General features: G+C 46.5%; 1 protein-coding gene across 2 annotated transcripts in view; it reads right to left on the bottom strand.

The window, feature by feature from the left end:
- Itgb5 (integrin subunit beta 5) overlaps positions 1 to 16,137 on the bottom strand; it is a 121,460-nt gene that overhangs the window by 37,369 nt on the left and 67,954 nt on the right. For both annotated transcript variants that reach the window (XM_027412795.2, XM_027412794.2), the window contains exons 6-8: positions 11,189 to 11,350; positions 9,974 to 10,069; positions 7,633 to 7,722 (exon numbers count right to left, since the gene is read on the bottom strand). In XM_027412795.2, coding sequence (XP_027268596.1) covers positions 7,633 to 7,722; positions 9,974 to 10,069; positions 11,189 to 11,350 — 348 coding nt within the window. The remainder of the gene's footprint in view (positions 1 to 7,632; positions 7,723 to 9,973; positions 10,070 to 11,188; positions 11,351 to 16,137) is intronic.

A 16,137-nucleotide genomic window follows, 5' to 3' on the forward strand; every position in this document is an offset into this window, starting at 1 on the left:
ATGCCCAGCTGGGATCTGCTCTTTTACCTGGGTGTCAGATAACCACGTATATTTAGTTTATACAAGGTTTGTGGAATGCTTTTAAAATCAACCAGTAACCAGTTGTTCTGCTAAATGATCATGCTGCCACACTGCCTTCCAGGTGTTTATGGTCATATCCGTAAATAAGCGCTGCCCTGAAACTTGGCCAGAGAAGGTCCTTCTGCAGGGGGCAGCAGATGGCACAGAGGCTCATGGCTGCTCAGGGTGCAGAGAATTACTGACAGCGAGTGCTCAGCCCTAAGTGGGGTATGTGTATCACCCTTTCACCCCCTCAAGGCCCAGGGAATGTCACAGGAGAGGGAGCAGAAAGAATGTAAGAGCCAGAGAATGGGGAAGAGTGTTGTGACATGTTGTCTTCTGAACACGACATGGCCATGGCACCCAGGAAGCTGGGGCAACTGTGGTTATCTGCACAAAACCAAGCAAATCTAATTCTGGCAGAAACGGAGGAGGGGTTCAGGAGAGCCTACACTTAACTGAGGAGCTTTTAGTAGGAGATGCTACAGGGCTAGGGCCAAACAGAAAAAGATCAAAATACATTGTATACGTGTATGGAATATCAAAGAATAATAACATTAAGATCGCGTGCACGTGCGCACACACACACTGCCCTTAAAAAAATTCTCCAAGTGTGATGCCACACACCTTTAATCCCAGCACCTAGGAGAGAGAGGTAGGTGGATGGATCTCCATGGAGCTGGAGCTGGAGCCCGCCTAGTCCCCATAGCAAGTTCTAGGCCAGCCAGAGCTACATAAAGAAACCCTGTCTTAAAAGTCTCTGTGAAAGATGTTACTTTAGAAACAGGCCAAATGATGTAACTGGCTTTATTTGGAAGTCATATCTTATCAGGCATTTAAAATAAAAAGTCTGTTTATAATACAGACAGCAGGACTCACTCACTCTGAGAGGCACAGAGCCAAGCTGCCCCATGAACAGCAAGCCAAAGTGTTGCTTGCTTTTGTGGATTTCCCACCCTAGCCCTCACCCCCCTCACTCGCTAACTCCGGCACGCGATGCTAAGCTTGGATACATGAAATATGCAGTTTGCCCAACAAACTTGCACAGCTTGCTGAAAATACTCCACAAAAACTCGTCCCTCTCTGCAACAAACTGTCAAAGTGCTTCTACAACTCTAAAAATACTATCTCTCTGAAAGCTACTTCCTCTTCAATGTGCCATTCTTTAATTGGCCAAAGGTCACAGAAGTGCTACTCGACACACCATCTTCTTCCACCGAATGGGACTAGTTATTTGCAGATCTGCCTTCCCAGTGCCCTGTGAACCTTCTCTCTCCAGGATGTGGCACAGGGTCTTGCTGAATGAATAGATGGACAGGAAGTATAGATGTTTGTAACAACAGCTGTATTTAGGAACGTGGGCCAGATGCAGACTAGATCTTTGAAGAAAGGGTCATAGGGATGGAGGGGTGGGTCTTCCAGAAGATGAATCCCCAGCACCCACACCAGGTACCTCAAAACTGCCTGTAACTTCCAGCTCCAGGGAAATCTAACCCCTCTTCTGGCCTCCATGGGCATTGACACATACACTCACATGAAGACACCCATACACAAAGGGGAAAAAAATGCACATACACACAATACACTATATTTGTATTTATAAAAGGCATGGAGAGGGGAATGGGAAGATATCTCAATGGTTAAGAGTACTGGCTGCTCTTCCAGAGGGACACGTCAAAAAAACATCAGGACAAACAAATGGTTATCTAGGGTGCCTACTGGTACAAGCTGGCCTCCAGGCTTCCTTGTTATCAAAACTGCCTGGGGCTCTTCTCACCCCACCCCCAGCCTAAACGTCTCCAGCTTCTCATCCCCATAAAAACATTTTGGCCATGTGCTCACTCATTTGGCATCTCTCTTGCCCCCCTCCACTCTTTGTCTTCCTCTCTCTCTTACCTCTCCCCATCCCCATCTCCTCTCAGAGCCTGGTCTAGTCTTCTGTCCATGTTTAGTCTACTACTTTCTCTCTCTGCTCTGGACTCTTCCAGATGCCTCTGACCATCCTTTCCCTCAGATATACAATAAAAACCTTCTCCTCAACCACACTGTGGATCGGTCAGGTCATCAGTTTATACATCTGGTGCTGAGATCCTTGGTTTATACACAGAGGACCCGAGTTTAGATCCCAGCACCCACATAGCAGTTTACAACCATCTCTAATTCTAGTTTCAAGGGATCCGACATCCCCTTCGGTTCTCCAAGGCTACCAGGCATGCACACAGTGTGCCAACGTACTGGTAGGCAAACACGCAAGCACACACACACACACACACACACACACACACACACACACACACACACACACACACGTAAAAAAATCTTTAAAAAAAAGTGGGGGAGGGAGAGAGCTCTATGTTCTTTGTGGGCCATAAGCCCCCTAGCCTGTGTTCTGGCTGGCTGCTTTTCCCTCTTGCTTCCTACAGAGCCTCTGGGGTCAGGACCTCTCTCACTGTTTCAGGTGGCAGGAATTGTAAAGACTCAGCCCAGACCTCTCATTTAGGGTAGCAAAAGCTGAGGCAGAAAGCTCCAGTTGCTGAGGCAGGCAGGACCTCTCCTGCCTCCAGGGCTCATTCTCATCATTTCTCAGGATTCCACTGACTTTGGAAAGTGTGAATCACCAGGTCACCCAGCCCCATGGCTGTAAGGGACCGGTCTCCCCCAGACACCCCAAGCTCCTGCAGGGGAAGGCTGTGCTTGGCTCAATGTCCTGCTGCCATACAATGCTGGCCACAATTAGCCTCTTAAGATGTTATCTGTTGATGAAAAAGAATAAAGTGCAACACCTATCAGAGGATCAAAACCACAGGACTGGGTTCTTACGGGTGAGGACGTTCATGTGTAATTCAAGAATCTACTCAATTGCTACCAGCTTTGCCCCTGAAGATGGTTTCTCACCCCCATCCTAGAAAAAGAAGACAATGTCAAGAATGTCAGCCCTTCAACTGCTATTCTGTTACATACCCGGTGCCAGGTTAGGTCACATCTGCAATTGCTTTAGGTCGGGCCAGCTGTGGGGGATGGGGGAGGTTGGAGCAGACTTTATGGCAACAACCAAAAGAGAAACATGTGCTCCACTAAGGCAGAATCCACCACAGGCTCTGATGTCACCCTCTACGACTACTCCAGTGGTTTGCAGCCATCCTGTTCTCTCCCACTTTAAAAGAGGCCCTGGTGCTTTCTGTCTGAGCGCCTCTTCTGCTACCCAAATGATGCATCTGAACCTGGACCCAGAGTTGAGACCTGGAAGAGAAAAATCTCCCCTCGGCACTACTCCATGCAAGACTCGGTGCTGCCAAACACTCTTGGGCAGAGAGGAACAGAGGGTGTTTGGCACAGCTGGAAAAAGGCTATAAATCCAAGAGCTGACAATTGCACATTGTGAAAGACACATACAAATCAGACTGGTCCAAAGACCACAACCATTTCATCTGTTACATATACTCTGACCAGAATCTTCCAGTGTCCCCACGGATCCAAAGCCACACCCAAGGGGGGGGGCAAAGTCAAGACCCACACGTAGTCATGGTTGAGTGACTCATGAAAGGCACCAAGATCAAGGCAACGCTGAAAACGGCAAGCAGCACCAGCACACACAGCCATGGTGGGTCCCGGCGGTGGGAAAGAATGGGAGATAGACTAGTCAGAGCTACCGAGAGCCTCTCCTCTGCCCAGAGCTCACTCCTCTGCCCTGAGCTCACCTCTTGCATGAGAGGCCTTTATAGACTCAGAGCCAGGAAAAGCACAGGAGCCTGGGGCCCATCAGGCCTTCCCACTGGCCAGACAGGCAGTAGCAAGAAGATGGGTATCTAAAGGGAAAACTCACTTTTCCTACCCTCTCATCTTTAGTCTTCATGCAACATACACTGCTGGCATCAGGGGGTAGATGGGATGCCCCCACCTTAGCCCCTTTCACATACAAAAGCAACTGTCTATGGGTGGCGCCTGACTGTCCTCTAAAGCAAAGTGACTCTAATAATGTCTGTAGAAACAGTGTCAGATCCCATAGGCTGTGGGCTCAGTAGCACAAGGTTGCCTCCTCCCTTCAGATGCCAGCGGCAAGTCATAGGTTGTCACTTTTCCTTATGACAACCTATGGGTTAGGGTTCCTGCCATGAGCTCTGAGTTTAATGGCTTTGTAGGATGCTCTCAAAGGATGCAGGGCAATCTCTTACATAAGATTACTGGAAAATTAGCAAAGGAGTCAGATTAACTCAAGGGTGGAAGAGACACATGGGGCAATGTGTGCAGGAGTGCTGGGGAGCTTTGATGCCTTTCCAGGGGTGCCAACCTCCACACACCTCAGTGTTCAGCAACTCAGTGCTATGTACCCAAGCCTTTTGGGATTTTTATGGTAGTCTTGTTATATGAGCAAGACTGCTTAAATTATCATCTATTGGTGATCAATATCTCTGTCATGTCCCCTCCAGGGAAGTGAAGAGTGACACTGAAAGTTTCAAACCCTTTCTTGTCTTGGTCTGGCCAATGACTTGCCCCACCCTAAAGCTATTCGGGAGGTCACACCATGAATCATCACATTAAAGCAAAAGGTGCTCCTGTCACTTAGGGAAGGCAGAGACATCTTTAAAGCTCTGGAGCCAGGGTTAAAGAGCAAAAGTTAAGACAGAATGGTTTTAAAATTCTCTAGGCAGAGACATCTTTAAAGCTCTGGAGCCAGGGTTAAAGAGAAAAGTTAAGACAGAATGGTTTTAAAATTCTCTATCAGCAACCTTGGCAGGGTCCAACACACCTGTTTCTTCTCATACAATATTACCATGGTTCCCAACTGACAGAGTGCAGTACTCACACAGCACGGTTGCAACTTTGCCCCAAATACCCGGCAGTTCCAGAAGTCTGTATTCAATCTCCTATAATCTTGAAAAAGTGGAATAGACACAGGGAACTCCAGAGGGCCACAGTGTGGGGATCGATAGGCACATTCAATACAATAACAAAAGTCATAGTTTCACGGGGGTATGTGTGTCCCAAACTTAGCAGACTGTCCCGTTTAAATGTAAATGCTCCATTGTGTGCCCCTTACACCTGAACTAAACTTTAACTTTAAGAACTTTCCCCCACTAAATCTGAATACTTATTCATAGTAGCTTAGTAACTTCATAGTTTTGGAAGTTGAGTTTCCAGTGTCTACTCTTTTTTTCTTTGTTTTTGTTTTGTTTGTGTTTTTTTTGTTTGTTTGTTTTTAAGACAGGGTTTCTCTGTGGCTTTGGAGGCTGTCCTGGAACTAGCTCTTGTAGACCAGGCTGGCCTCAAACTCTCAGAGATCTGCCTGCCTCTGCCTCCCGAGTGGTAGGATCAAAGGCCTGCACCACCACCGCCCGGCTACAGTGTTTATTTCATTTCTTAGCATGTTTTCCCAGAAAAGCTTAGAGAACAGAGCAGTAATGCCAAGGCCAGCTCCTAAGCGGCACACCCCATTGTTCCCCTGCTCTTTGACACCCCCCTCATTCCTGGATTTCCATTAAGAAACCATTTTACACAACACAACACATCCCGGTCAGGGAAAATGCCACAGACGTCACATAGAACACCCCTAAGCCAAACATACACACAGGCTGCTTGAGTTGGATTCCCAGCATCCAAATGAAGGGTTACAAATCTCTAAAACTCCAATTCAGGGGATCCCACACCCTCTTCTGGCCTCAGTGGGCCCCAGATGCACATGAGCTGCACACACACACACACACACACACACACACACACACACACAAGCAAAACACTTACAAACATACAATAAAAATACATAAATCTTTAAAAAGGGGCATCCCCAAGCAGCCAGGAGAGCCCACCATACTTTGGTTTGACTGGCCCCCCACACAAGCATGGACATACAAACCACTCAGCCACAAGGAATCCTGGTGGACAAAGGGTGTCTCTATTCCTGCAAACACCACCCAGACAATTCTACAGAGACATTTTATGGTATTGGGGATGGAAATCAGGGAAGCTCGTGCATGCTAGGCCAGTGCTCTACCACTGAGCAACACTGCCTGCATCCTTCTTATTTTTTTTTTTTTTTAAAGACAGGGTCTTGCTGTACAGCCAAGGGTGGCCTTGGATTCATAATCATCTTTCATAGGCCACTCAAGTGTTGGATAAAGATATGTACGCCACGACTGACATCATCCCCTTTATTATCAAAGCCACTGGAGCAGAGGGCTGGGCCTTCGCCAGAAAATGCTCTGGTGCAACTGCAGGGGTCTGTGGGATCTGGAGCTGGCTGAACATGGAAATTCTGGTGAAGAGGGTTGTCCTTCTATATGTTTCTCTTATTGGTTGATGAATAAAACACTGTCCGGCCAATGAGGCAGGAAGATAGGAAGGTCTGGGAGATGAGGAGAATTCTGGGAAAGGTAGGCAGTCCCTGGCAGAGTTGAGATGCTGCCAAAGGAGTAACACCATGCTGGGGCATTACTGGGTAAGCCACAGCCTCGTGGAAACACATAGATTGACAGAAATGGGTTAATAATTAAGACAGAGCTAGCCAATAAGAAGTGCTAGTCATCGGCCAACAGATGTATAATTAATATAGTGTCTGTGTGTGGATGGCAGGACCCCTGATGGGCAAGAAAACTTACACCAACATTCTGGGAGGCAGTTATTCCAGAGAAGCCCAGAAAGATGTCCTTACCCTACCTCAAAGAGCCCAGACAAGGCCACTCTCCTTAGCTATGTCTTCTCCAAAGGCCTCAACTCCTCAGGAAAGAAGCTAATGTCACAAGGTCATGAGAGGAAGAGCAACAGTTCCTCAATCCTGTGGGGTCTCTATCCTATGACTGACAGCCACAGAGGGGAAGAGGTAAATGCATGGGAAGAGAGTCTGTTTCCCATGTTGATTTCATTAGTTAAGGACACAAAGCTTGAAACACAAGAGCCCACTTCTCAAATTCTGTTTTTGTATATTATTTTTTAGCATCTGCTGAGCCCCTGTAAATGAGTCTAACTGTCCTCTTGCTAAAAGTAAACTAAAGTTTAAAAACCATTAAATGTGTAGGTTAATTTGGAAACCTTGCCTCTCTGGCTCTGGGCTCTGAGGTAAGGATTTAAAGGCCAGAGCTTGAACCAGGCATGGTGGTGCATGCCTTTAATGCCAGCATTTGGGAGGCAGAAGCTGGCCTTGAACTCACAGAGCTCTGCATGCCTGGTCTACACAGTGAATTCAAGGACAGCCACAGTTACATAGAGAGACACTGCCTCAAAGGGGTGGGGGGTGGGGATGGGAGAGAGTGTCAAAAGAGGAAGGGAGGAGACAATTCTGCCTTGAGCAGAAGTCACAGGAGAGATAAACTATGATTTGTTAGGAGCCAAAACTGCAGAAGATGATGACAGAAGATATGGGGAGCAACTAGCCAGAAATTTTCCCTGACACCCAAATCCAAGTCTTTAGGAAACAGAGACACTGAGTACAGGCCCAGTCATACTTCAAACTCTGCGGGTCCCCAAAAGAAGGGGTAGGAAGAGAACTAAGTCCCAATTCAAACCCATATCAGTTCCCAGGCCTCATTGTTCCAGAAGGGGCAGATAGAGGTGAGAGTGGGGTGTGGGTCAGTGACTTACACTGTATGCATTGATAATCAGTTGAATAATATTTTTGGAGTCTCCATGCAAAATCTCCACAGTGGTTCCAGGTATCAGGGCTGTAAAATTCTTGAAAAAAAAAAAAAAAGAAAGAAAAGTTAGACCATTTTGCCATCTGTGCTGGCTAATTTTATGTCAACTTCACACAGGCTAGTCATCAGAGAGATGGGAACTCCAATTGAGAAGATGCCTCCATAAGATTGGACTGCAGACAGCCTGTAGAGCATTTTCTTAATTAGTGATTAATGGGGGAGGGCCTAGCTGATTGTGGGTGGCACCATCCCTGAGGTGGTAGGTCCTGGGTTCTATAAGAAATCAAGCTGTTTAAGCCACGAGGACCAAGCCAGTAAGCAGCACCCCTCCATGGCCTCTGCATTAGCTCCTGCCTCCAGGTTCCTGCCGTTTGAGTTCCTGTCCTGACTTCCTTCTGGACTATGGAAATGGAAGCATATAACCCAAATAAACCCTTTCCTCCACAACTTGTTTTTTGTCGTGGTGTTTCATCACAGCAATAGAACCCTAAGCCAGATTCCATGTCGTCAGAGTCAACAGTGCCCTATGCACAAGAGGAAGGGCCACACCTACTGTGCTCTGCCATTCTCCCACACCACGTGCTGGAGGAGGTGCCATGGGAGAGGCAAGAAAAAGTGATGCCAGTACACTCAGTAGGCTGTGGAGGGGAGCAAAGGGCTGACAGCGAGTGAGCCACTCACCCTCTAGGGCCAACCTGATCCTCCCAATTCTTTAACCACCACTGCTGGTAATCTCTGGCCCATTTTCAGATGACTCTGCCTATGTACAGGGGCACAGAGGGCCACTTCCCCAAGTGTCTGAGGGACACCCTATCTTATCAGGAGGTGCTAAGATATGAAGGGTGTCCTTCTAAGGACCTTTTGATACCCGTGTGCGGGTCCTAGGACAAAGTCCTTTGCCCTAGCACAACCCCTGAGTGCTATGCTGCCAAACAGGACAGAACCCCCATCGGTCTCATGCTGTACAGCTCTCCCTAGTTGAGGGAGGAGACAAGCCAAGGAGGATCTCTTCCCAAGTGATACAAAGCCCAATACGGCTCCCGCAACCAATCCATTTAAAAATGCAGTTTGCAGGCTGGAGAGATGGCTCAGAGGTTAAGAGCACTGACTACTCTTCCAGAGGTCCTGAGTTCAATTCCCAGCAACCACATGGTGGCTCACAACCATCTGTTATGAGATCTGATGGCCTTTTCTGGTGCACAGATATACATGTAAGCAGAATGTTGTATACATAATAAATAAATAAAATCTTTTAAAAAATGCAGTTTGCAATGCACAACCTTTAACCCTCGATCTTACACCAAACAAAAAGTGTCTTTCCATTTAGTCATTAGACTCAGGCTCAAAGAAGATCCCAAATTCAGGAAGACATGGTGGCATTTTCATGACCAATAAGGCAGGAGCCTTTGAGACACAACTCAACAAGCATTTTGGGGGGAATAGTTACGGGATTCCTGACAACATCCCCCTCACAATGTAATGTACAGGACATCAGGGGTGAGCTGGGTTTACACTCAGCTCACATGAGTTCTTGCACAGTTAAAGAGGTCGTGTGTGTGTGTGTGTGTGTGTGTGTGTGTGTGTGTGTGTGTGTGATGACACACGTAGGGGCCAAAGATTAGATTGAATGTCCTCTATTACTCTCCAAGGGGCTTGAGAGCAACTTGTAGCTCACTATAATTGCTGGAATGGTGACTCAAGTGACAACCAGGAAAAGACTTGTTGGCTTGAATAAGCCTATCAGTTTTTTCTCTCAGTCACTGACTGCTTTTGGGAGAACGACTGTCCGTGACAACCCCTGGCCTCCCACCCTCTGCAGGAGGGCACACAAAGTTAGTATGCAAGCTGCCTAATGTATCAGTTTCCTTTTACAGAATTTTATTTCATGTTTTCCTTCTCGACTGGAATAGGCCCGTGTCTCCATCCATCTTCTGAAAATGACAGTCCATACAATTTTCACACACACACACACACACACACACACACACACACACACTTATTTGGTTGTGAACCTAGCCTTTAATGGCTGAGCTATCCCTCCAGCCCAACAGTTCATACTATTTTCTAGGTATTTCTCTGAATTAAATTAGATAAAACAGTTTAAACTGTTATTCATGGCCATGTGAACAATCAAGAGTTCCCTTAGTCTTAGTATTTCCAAGCATAGCTAGAAAGGGCTATAGTGTTCTCGTCCTTTGACCCTGCCCACTCCCACTCTAATCTCCAACTGGCCTTAGGGCAGACTGAGTCCCAGATAGGCCCCAGACCCGTCCTGCCCTCAGGAGTACCTTGTAGAGCATATAGTGGTTCTTCGTCACAGCGAAGATGAGGTTGATATTGTTCTCCGCCAGTTTCTCCCCAAGCAAGGCAAGCGATGGATAGTCCTAAGGCCAAGACAAAAGTCAAGACTGAAACAGTTCCAACTGGCTGGATACTGCCATGTGATCTGTAGCATGCAGAACTTGTCCCTGAAAGCAGCTTTCCCTTGGGGTTCCCTTGGGCCCAGTTACCAGGCTCAACAGGCATCATCGGCTCCTGAACTAAGAGGTTACAGGAAGTGACGCTCATAAAAAAGCCCCTCAGGCGCTCACCAGACACACCCAAAGAGTGGGCATGAGGACTAAAGCATCTCTGGGTATGATCTGTATCCCCTTCATCCTTTCAGGAGGGATGGGAACCATTACAGCTCTAGGAAGATCAGCCCCACCTACTACCATCTGTCGCTGGCACCTATTAGCTTGCCTCCCTTCCTATGGCTGTCCCTTGTCTTGTTTTCCTTTTCATGTGCCCAACTGTCAGGCCACCAATGCCTGCAGGTCCTGCTCATGGCTTAGAACAGACAGAGAAGGCCACTGCTCTCTGGAATTGGCAGGGGGTGGGGGGTATCCAAGAGGAGAAAGGAAGGACAAGAGGCAGTTTAATGAGGTCCTTAAGAATTTTAAGAGCTCCTGGTGAGTACAGGGATCGACATTGGGTGAGGTCTTATAGTTACAGGCCTTTCCCCAAACTCCCTCACTCCTGGATAACCTGGAAAGCTTGGAGGGTCACCTCCTGAAGCTGGTAAAATGGGTTTGTCCTGCAAAGAAAACTGAGAAGAACTCCTCTTTAGCCAGGTACCAAAATAGATTTGAAGAGGAAGGTATAGACTTCTTGAAAAGCCTCCATAATAAATGTGGCAAGATCTCGGTAATTGCTGGGGCTATGTGTCCTCTGTCTTCTATCCCAGGCCTTCAGAGCACTCGCCCTGAGAACTCCTTGGTTCCCAGGTCACCTCTTTCTCCAGTGAAATAGCTCCCACGAGGTACACAATGGTGCAAAGACAACCAGCTACAGAAATCCCTGATTCGAATTAGTCAACAATCGGTTCTAAAACCTAGTGAGAAAAGACCAAGTAACGAGTAACACTGGGTCCCCACAATGTTCTGAGGGCCAAGGAAGTTTTCCAGGAAGGGGTAGGCCATGGGATTACAAGGAGAGACAAGGCAAGCCTTCCCAGTCCTCACCATCTGGTTGGACGCAGTGTATTCATTGGCTTCATTCAGGTGACACTGGCCATCGTGTGGCTGAACCAGGCCACCCAGTTTTCCATCCAGCGCGATGTGGGGCACATCATCCGTTGTGAACACCAGCAAGTGCAAAGCATCTTTTCGCCAACCAATCTTCTCCTGAAAGACAGAAGATGGAGAGTACCATAGCCGTCCTGTACAAACCAGCCTGGGGCATCAGATGAGAAATCAAGCTCCGCCCACACAGGCCCACGTGAAATCTCCACGCTCCGCCCACACAGGCCCATGTGCCTAGACATCCACTCCAGCATCCTCCTCTTCCCCGGGCCTCTGATCTCATCCAAGGGCTACATCTCTGGGAGATTCCCTTTTAGGCTCCAGAATAAGCTTGACCCCCACCCCCACCCCAAAGCCTTCATCACACGCACCGGCTAAGACTGTATAAGATGATGGTTAAACACTTCAGGCCCCGCTAGACAGGAATTACTACTCTGAGTGAAGCACCCAAATAGCCAAGAGATGGTTCTGCCTCTTGCTGAAATCACTTCAACGCCCAAAGTGAACCACGTGAGCCAATTCTCCCTTACCCTTTCACTACATGGGATTATCTAGTCTGCAGACTGAGGCTCAGCTCAGTACATGGCAAGGGGAGGACTCCGTACTGCAAAGATACAGCCACTTTAGCCACAACATTACACAAAAACACTCAGGAATTACCATCAAGAACTGGAATATATGGTCAGTGTAGGGTAAACGGGCCAGTCAAAAAAAAAAAACAAAAAAAACAAAAAAAAAAAAAACAAAAAACAAAACAAAAAAAAAAAACATTCTGCCCTGACCAACTCAGCACAAAAACCAACCAATCCCTGAGCACAAAATCCAGCCAATGTCTGAGCTTGTCCCAGCTCAGGGATTGAAATCTGACTAATTCTTACCCTGAAAATCTTCACCCTGGAAAAACTCTGCCTCTAAGAAGCCCTATATAAGACCTGTGCCTGTGCAGTTGGGAGCCGCCTTTTTACACCCTGTCAGAGGCAGCCAAACCCTCCTGGATTCCTCCCTCCCAATAAATCTCTTGAATGAGTTTTGGGTGAAGACTTTCTTTCCCCAGAGTGGAGTAGAGCAGAGATTGAACAACTTTCACCAGAGCAGGAGCAAACTGCTACATCCCTGCGGGGGTTTCCTCCTTAGCAGAGTGAAGCAGAGCTGGGCTGTATAGGCTATCTCAGAGAGGAGCAGGATTGCTACATTCCTGCTGGGAAACCATCCCCAACTGGAATACATCTATAGATACAGCCTGGCTTCCCACAGCCAGGATACCTTTCCCTTCAGAACTTTAACACTTAGTCACCCTTTTACTACTGGTGAAAGGGCATCCCAAAGTGTATTGGTGACTATAGGAAGGAGTTAAACTCTGCCCAGAGTTAGCTATGCTACACACTGAACATGGGATTTGTGGAGGTGGGATTCGTGGATCTCAAAGGTGAAAAGCTATTGTTCTTTCAATGGCAGATGAGGGATTGGGTACCACTCTCTCCATCATCATCATCTGAACAGCTATGATGTTGTCTTACTCACTTCAAAAGCATCGTGGGCGCAGAAAAATATATCACAAGGTCAAACAAATCAAGGAAGAGGAAAAGATTCAACAGAAAGCCAGACATCTGCTATGGACAAGAGCGGTTGGTTACCTACTGAGGAGTCAGTTTTGTAACCACGTAACTTTGTTCAACAAGCAGCTACTTAGCTCCTGTTGTGTGCAGGATCCCTTGGATGGTCCCAGATCTACAAAAACCTATTCCAGCTCTTAAAGAGTCTCCATTTGTGAAAACAGCAGCTTCAACTTACCATGTGGTTATTAATAAAGGCAAATATGAGGTTAATGGAATCCAGGGAGGGGAAGAGGAGGAGGAGGAGGACAGGAGGCTATGATGAGGATGAGGATGCCGAGGTGGAGAAAATCCTTTCCAATTTGGATGAAACTCAAACTGCTCTGGAAGGATGAGGGAAATGGAAAGAAGAAATAAGGAGGGAGGGACAGAAAAGGAAATAAGCATTCTGAGGATTGGCAGAATGAAAAGAGCACAGCAAAGAGACCCCCACATGTTGGGGAGCCGGAGCCTCCTCATAGCTATCCCAGGACAAGCTAGTCATGGGACAGGAGCTGGGATGAGGCTTTCTTGGTGGCATAGGAGGAAGCCACAGAGCAGCTGCCAGGTTCTGCTAGTTCTGACTCCTCCTGCTTGTTATTTTTCACATTGTGAATGTGTGTGTACACACTTAAAAAGAGTGAGTACCGCACTACATAAATTACCCCTCAATAAGACAGACCTAAAAAAGAACCGCCAGCTCTACAAAGAATTTATCTGTTAACTCAGTGATTCTATTTCACAGGACTCTCGCCATAAAGGTACAGTGAAATTATGCATAAGCCCGTTTTATAGGTAGTAAGGGAAAAAAACAGAAAGACATGGATATCCTAGTGTACGGGAACAGAGACATACACTGAGACAGCCCCTCCCTCCACACTAGAAATTATGTCCATAAAGTCTGAAATTATGTGCAAGCAGTGACAGTAGAAACAAAGAAGCAAATCCATGTGGTGTGATTATAAACTGTGTAAGAAAGATAGAATTCTATTTTAAAAGAACAGGAGATGCTGGGGGGAAAATGCCAAAATGTGTCTGGAGTTGGATTATGGGTAATCTTTTCTTTTTCCCATTAATTTTCAATCTATAAGCATTGCGTTTACAAGACTGATCTTCGAATGCTGAAACTTGCTTTGTTCAGGCTTTTCCCTGACAGCTTCTCTGTGGTCCAGTGAAGACGGTAAATCACCCAATCATATAGGGAGATGACGCTGTGTGTGCACAGCAAAGGAGGTAACACAGAAAAGAGCCCAGTACACGGCAGTGTTCGGTTGATGACTGCTAGATCCAAAACCCAGCGACAGTTCGAAGGAAAGCATCTGGAGCAGGCACCGCTCCACGAATGACAGTGAGCCTATTTCCTCTTCTGTGGGCTCCTGATCACTAAATGGTGTCAACAGCCTTAGCCCAGAGGTCAGAACACAGGAATGGGTGAGAACACAGACGATTTACCCACCCAGGGTGTCAGCTTGGAGATTACACATGGTGACTCCAGAGTATTTATATTCAAAATTAATTGCCTGCTGGATGCCTGTAGGGTTATTTGTTTTGAAAACTTACGTTTTTGTATTCCACATCCAAGCACAAGAAACAACACTGGGCAGGGGGATTTTAATCTTGATTTTAAAGGAAGATACTGAACTATGATACAGAATATCCAAGGAAGCCAGAGTCTAACTTCTTTGGAAGAGATGAATCTAAGTTCAAGTCTCTGCTTTGCTCCAGCTGTGGGGCCCTATGAGAGTCGCGTTTCTCTCAGCCTTTGGAAAATGGAACTGAACCTGCATGGCATGGCTGTTGCGGGTCTTCTACACAGTATATCTGAAAAGTGCTTGTCACATAGAGGAAACTATAATGGGGCTCAAAATTACTATCCAAGGGCCAGGGTTAGCCAGTTTACATTCCTCCTCTTTTACTACTTGGTAGTAAGGCCACATAACTGTTAGACTGTGAATTATTCCACATCAAGTCCTGCATTAGTTAAGAACCTGCCACATACACGTTAAAATGGACAACATTAAACTGGTAGGTCATTTGGCACACACCTGCAATCCCAGCACTTTCAAGTGCTGAGGCAAGATCATGAATCTCAAGCTAGCCTGAGCTAAGTGAACGTGAAACTCTGTGTAGAGGTTTAAGAGAGAGATGTCACCAGGGGCTTGGGTATTTGACCACTGTTTGGAGAGGCTCTAGAACCCTTAGGAGTGTAGCCTTGTTAGAGGAAGTACACTACTGGAGGAAGGCTTTGAATGTATTTAAAGCCTCTCCCCACTTTCAGGTCACTCTCAGCTTCCTGTATGACAAAATGTGAACGGTCAGCTTCCTGTTTTAGCTGCCTGCTGCCATGCCTCCCCAGCCACAATGCTCTCTCTCTCTCTCTCACTCTCTCTCTCTCTGGAACCATAAGCCAATACAAACCTTTCTACAGGTTGCGTTTGGTCATGGCATTTTATCACAGTGACAGGAAAGTAACCAATACATCTGGTCTCAAAACACACAAAAGACCACAAATGCAGACAAAAATCTGTAGAACTCAGATCCCTCACAACACTGCTGACAGTTTCTTAACAGGTTAAACACTTAAGATAAGACCAGCTAAACCACTCCAGGTATTAACCCAAAAGAAATAGAAGCATATGTCCATTAAAATAAGGTAAGAGCTGGGCAGTGATAGCGCATGCCTTTAATCCCAGCCCTTGGGAGGCAGAAGCAGGCAGATCTCTGTGAGTTGGAGGCCAGCCTGGTCTACAAAGCTAGATCCAGGACAGTTATGGCTGTTACACAGAGAAACCCTGCCTCAAAAAAACAAAAATAAATAAATAAATAAATAAAATTTAAAAAAAAAGGTAAGAACATATCCATAGAGCTTTCTGGGAATAGACAAAAACTAGAAACAACCCAAATCCATCCCCAGGTGAACAGCTAAATAAACTGCTGGATAAGTGTGCAGTGCTAGGCCACAAAGGGAATAAATAGATAAATTTACCAGCAAGGGGTAGGGGCTCTTAGAATAATGGTACAAAGTCTAACAGATCAGGCAAAAAAGTATAATGTGCAGCATACATAAAATTTAGCAAATAAATCTTATGTACAGAGACAGTCAATTTGTGGGTGCCTAGGGGAGATTCTGGAAAGAGAAATGACGGGCACAAACTCACTTACAGGTATAAATGACATGTTCATTAGCTTATTGACTGGGGTGGAGAACTTGCATGCCTGCCAAAGCACCCATATGGAAGCTGGAAGACACTTTGTGGGAGTCGGTTCTCTCCTTCCACCATTTAAGTGAGACCCAGG

The sequence above is a fragment of the Cricetulus griseus genome, chromosome 4, assembly GCF_003668045.3.
Source record: "Cricetulus griseus strain 17A/GY chromosome 4, alternate assembly CriGri-PICRH-1.0, whole genome shotgun sequence".
NCBI lineage: Eukaryota > Metazoa > Chordata > Mammalia > Rodentia > Cricetidae > Cricetulus > Cricetulus griseus.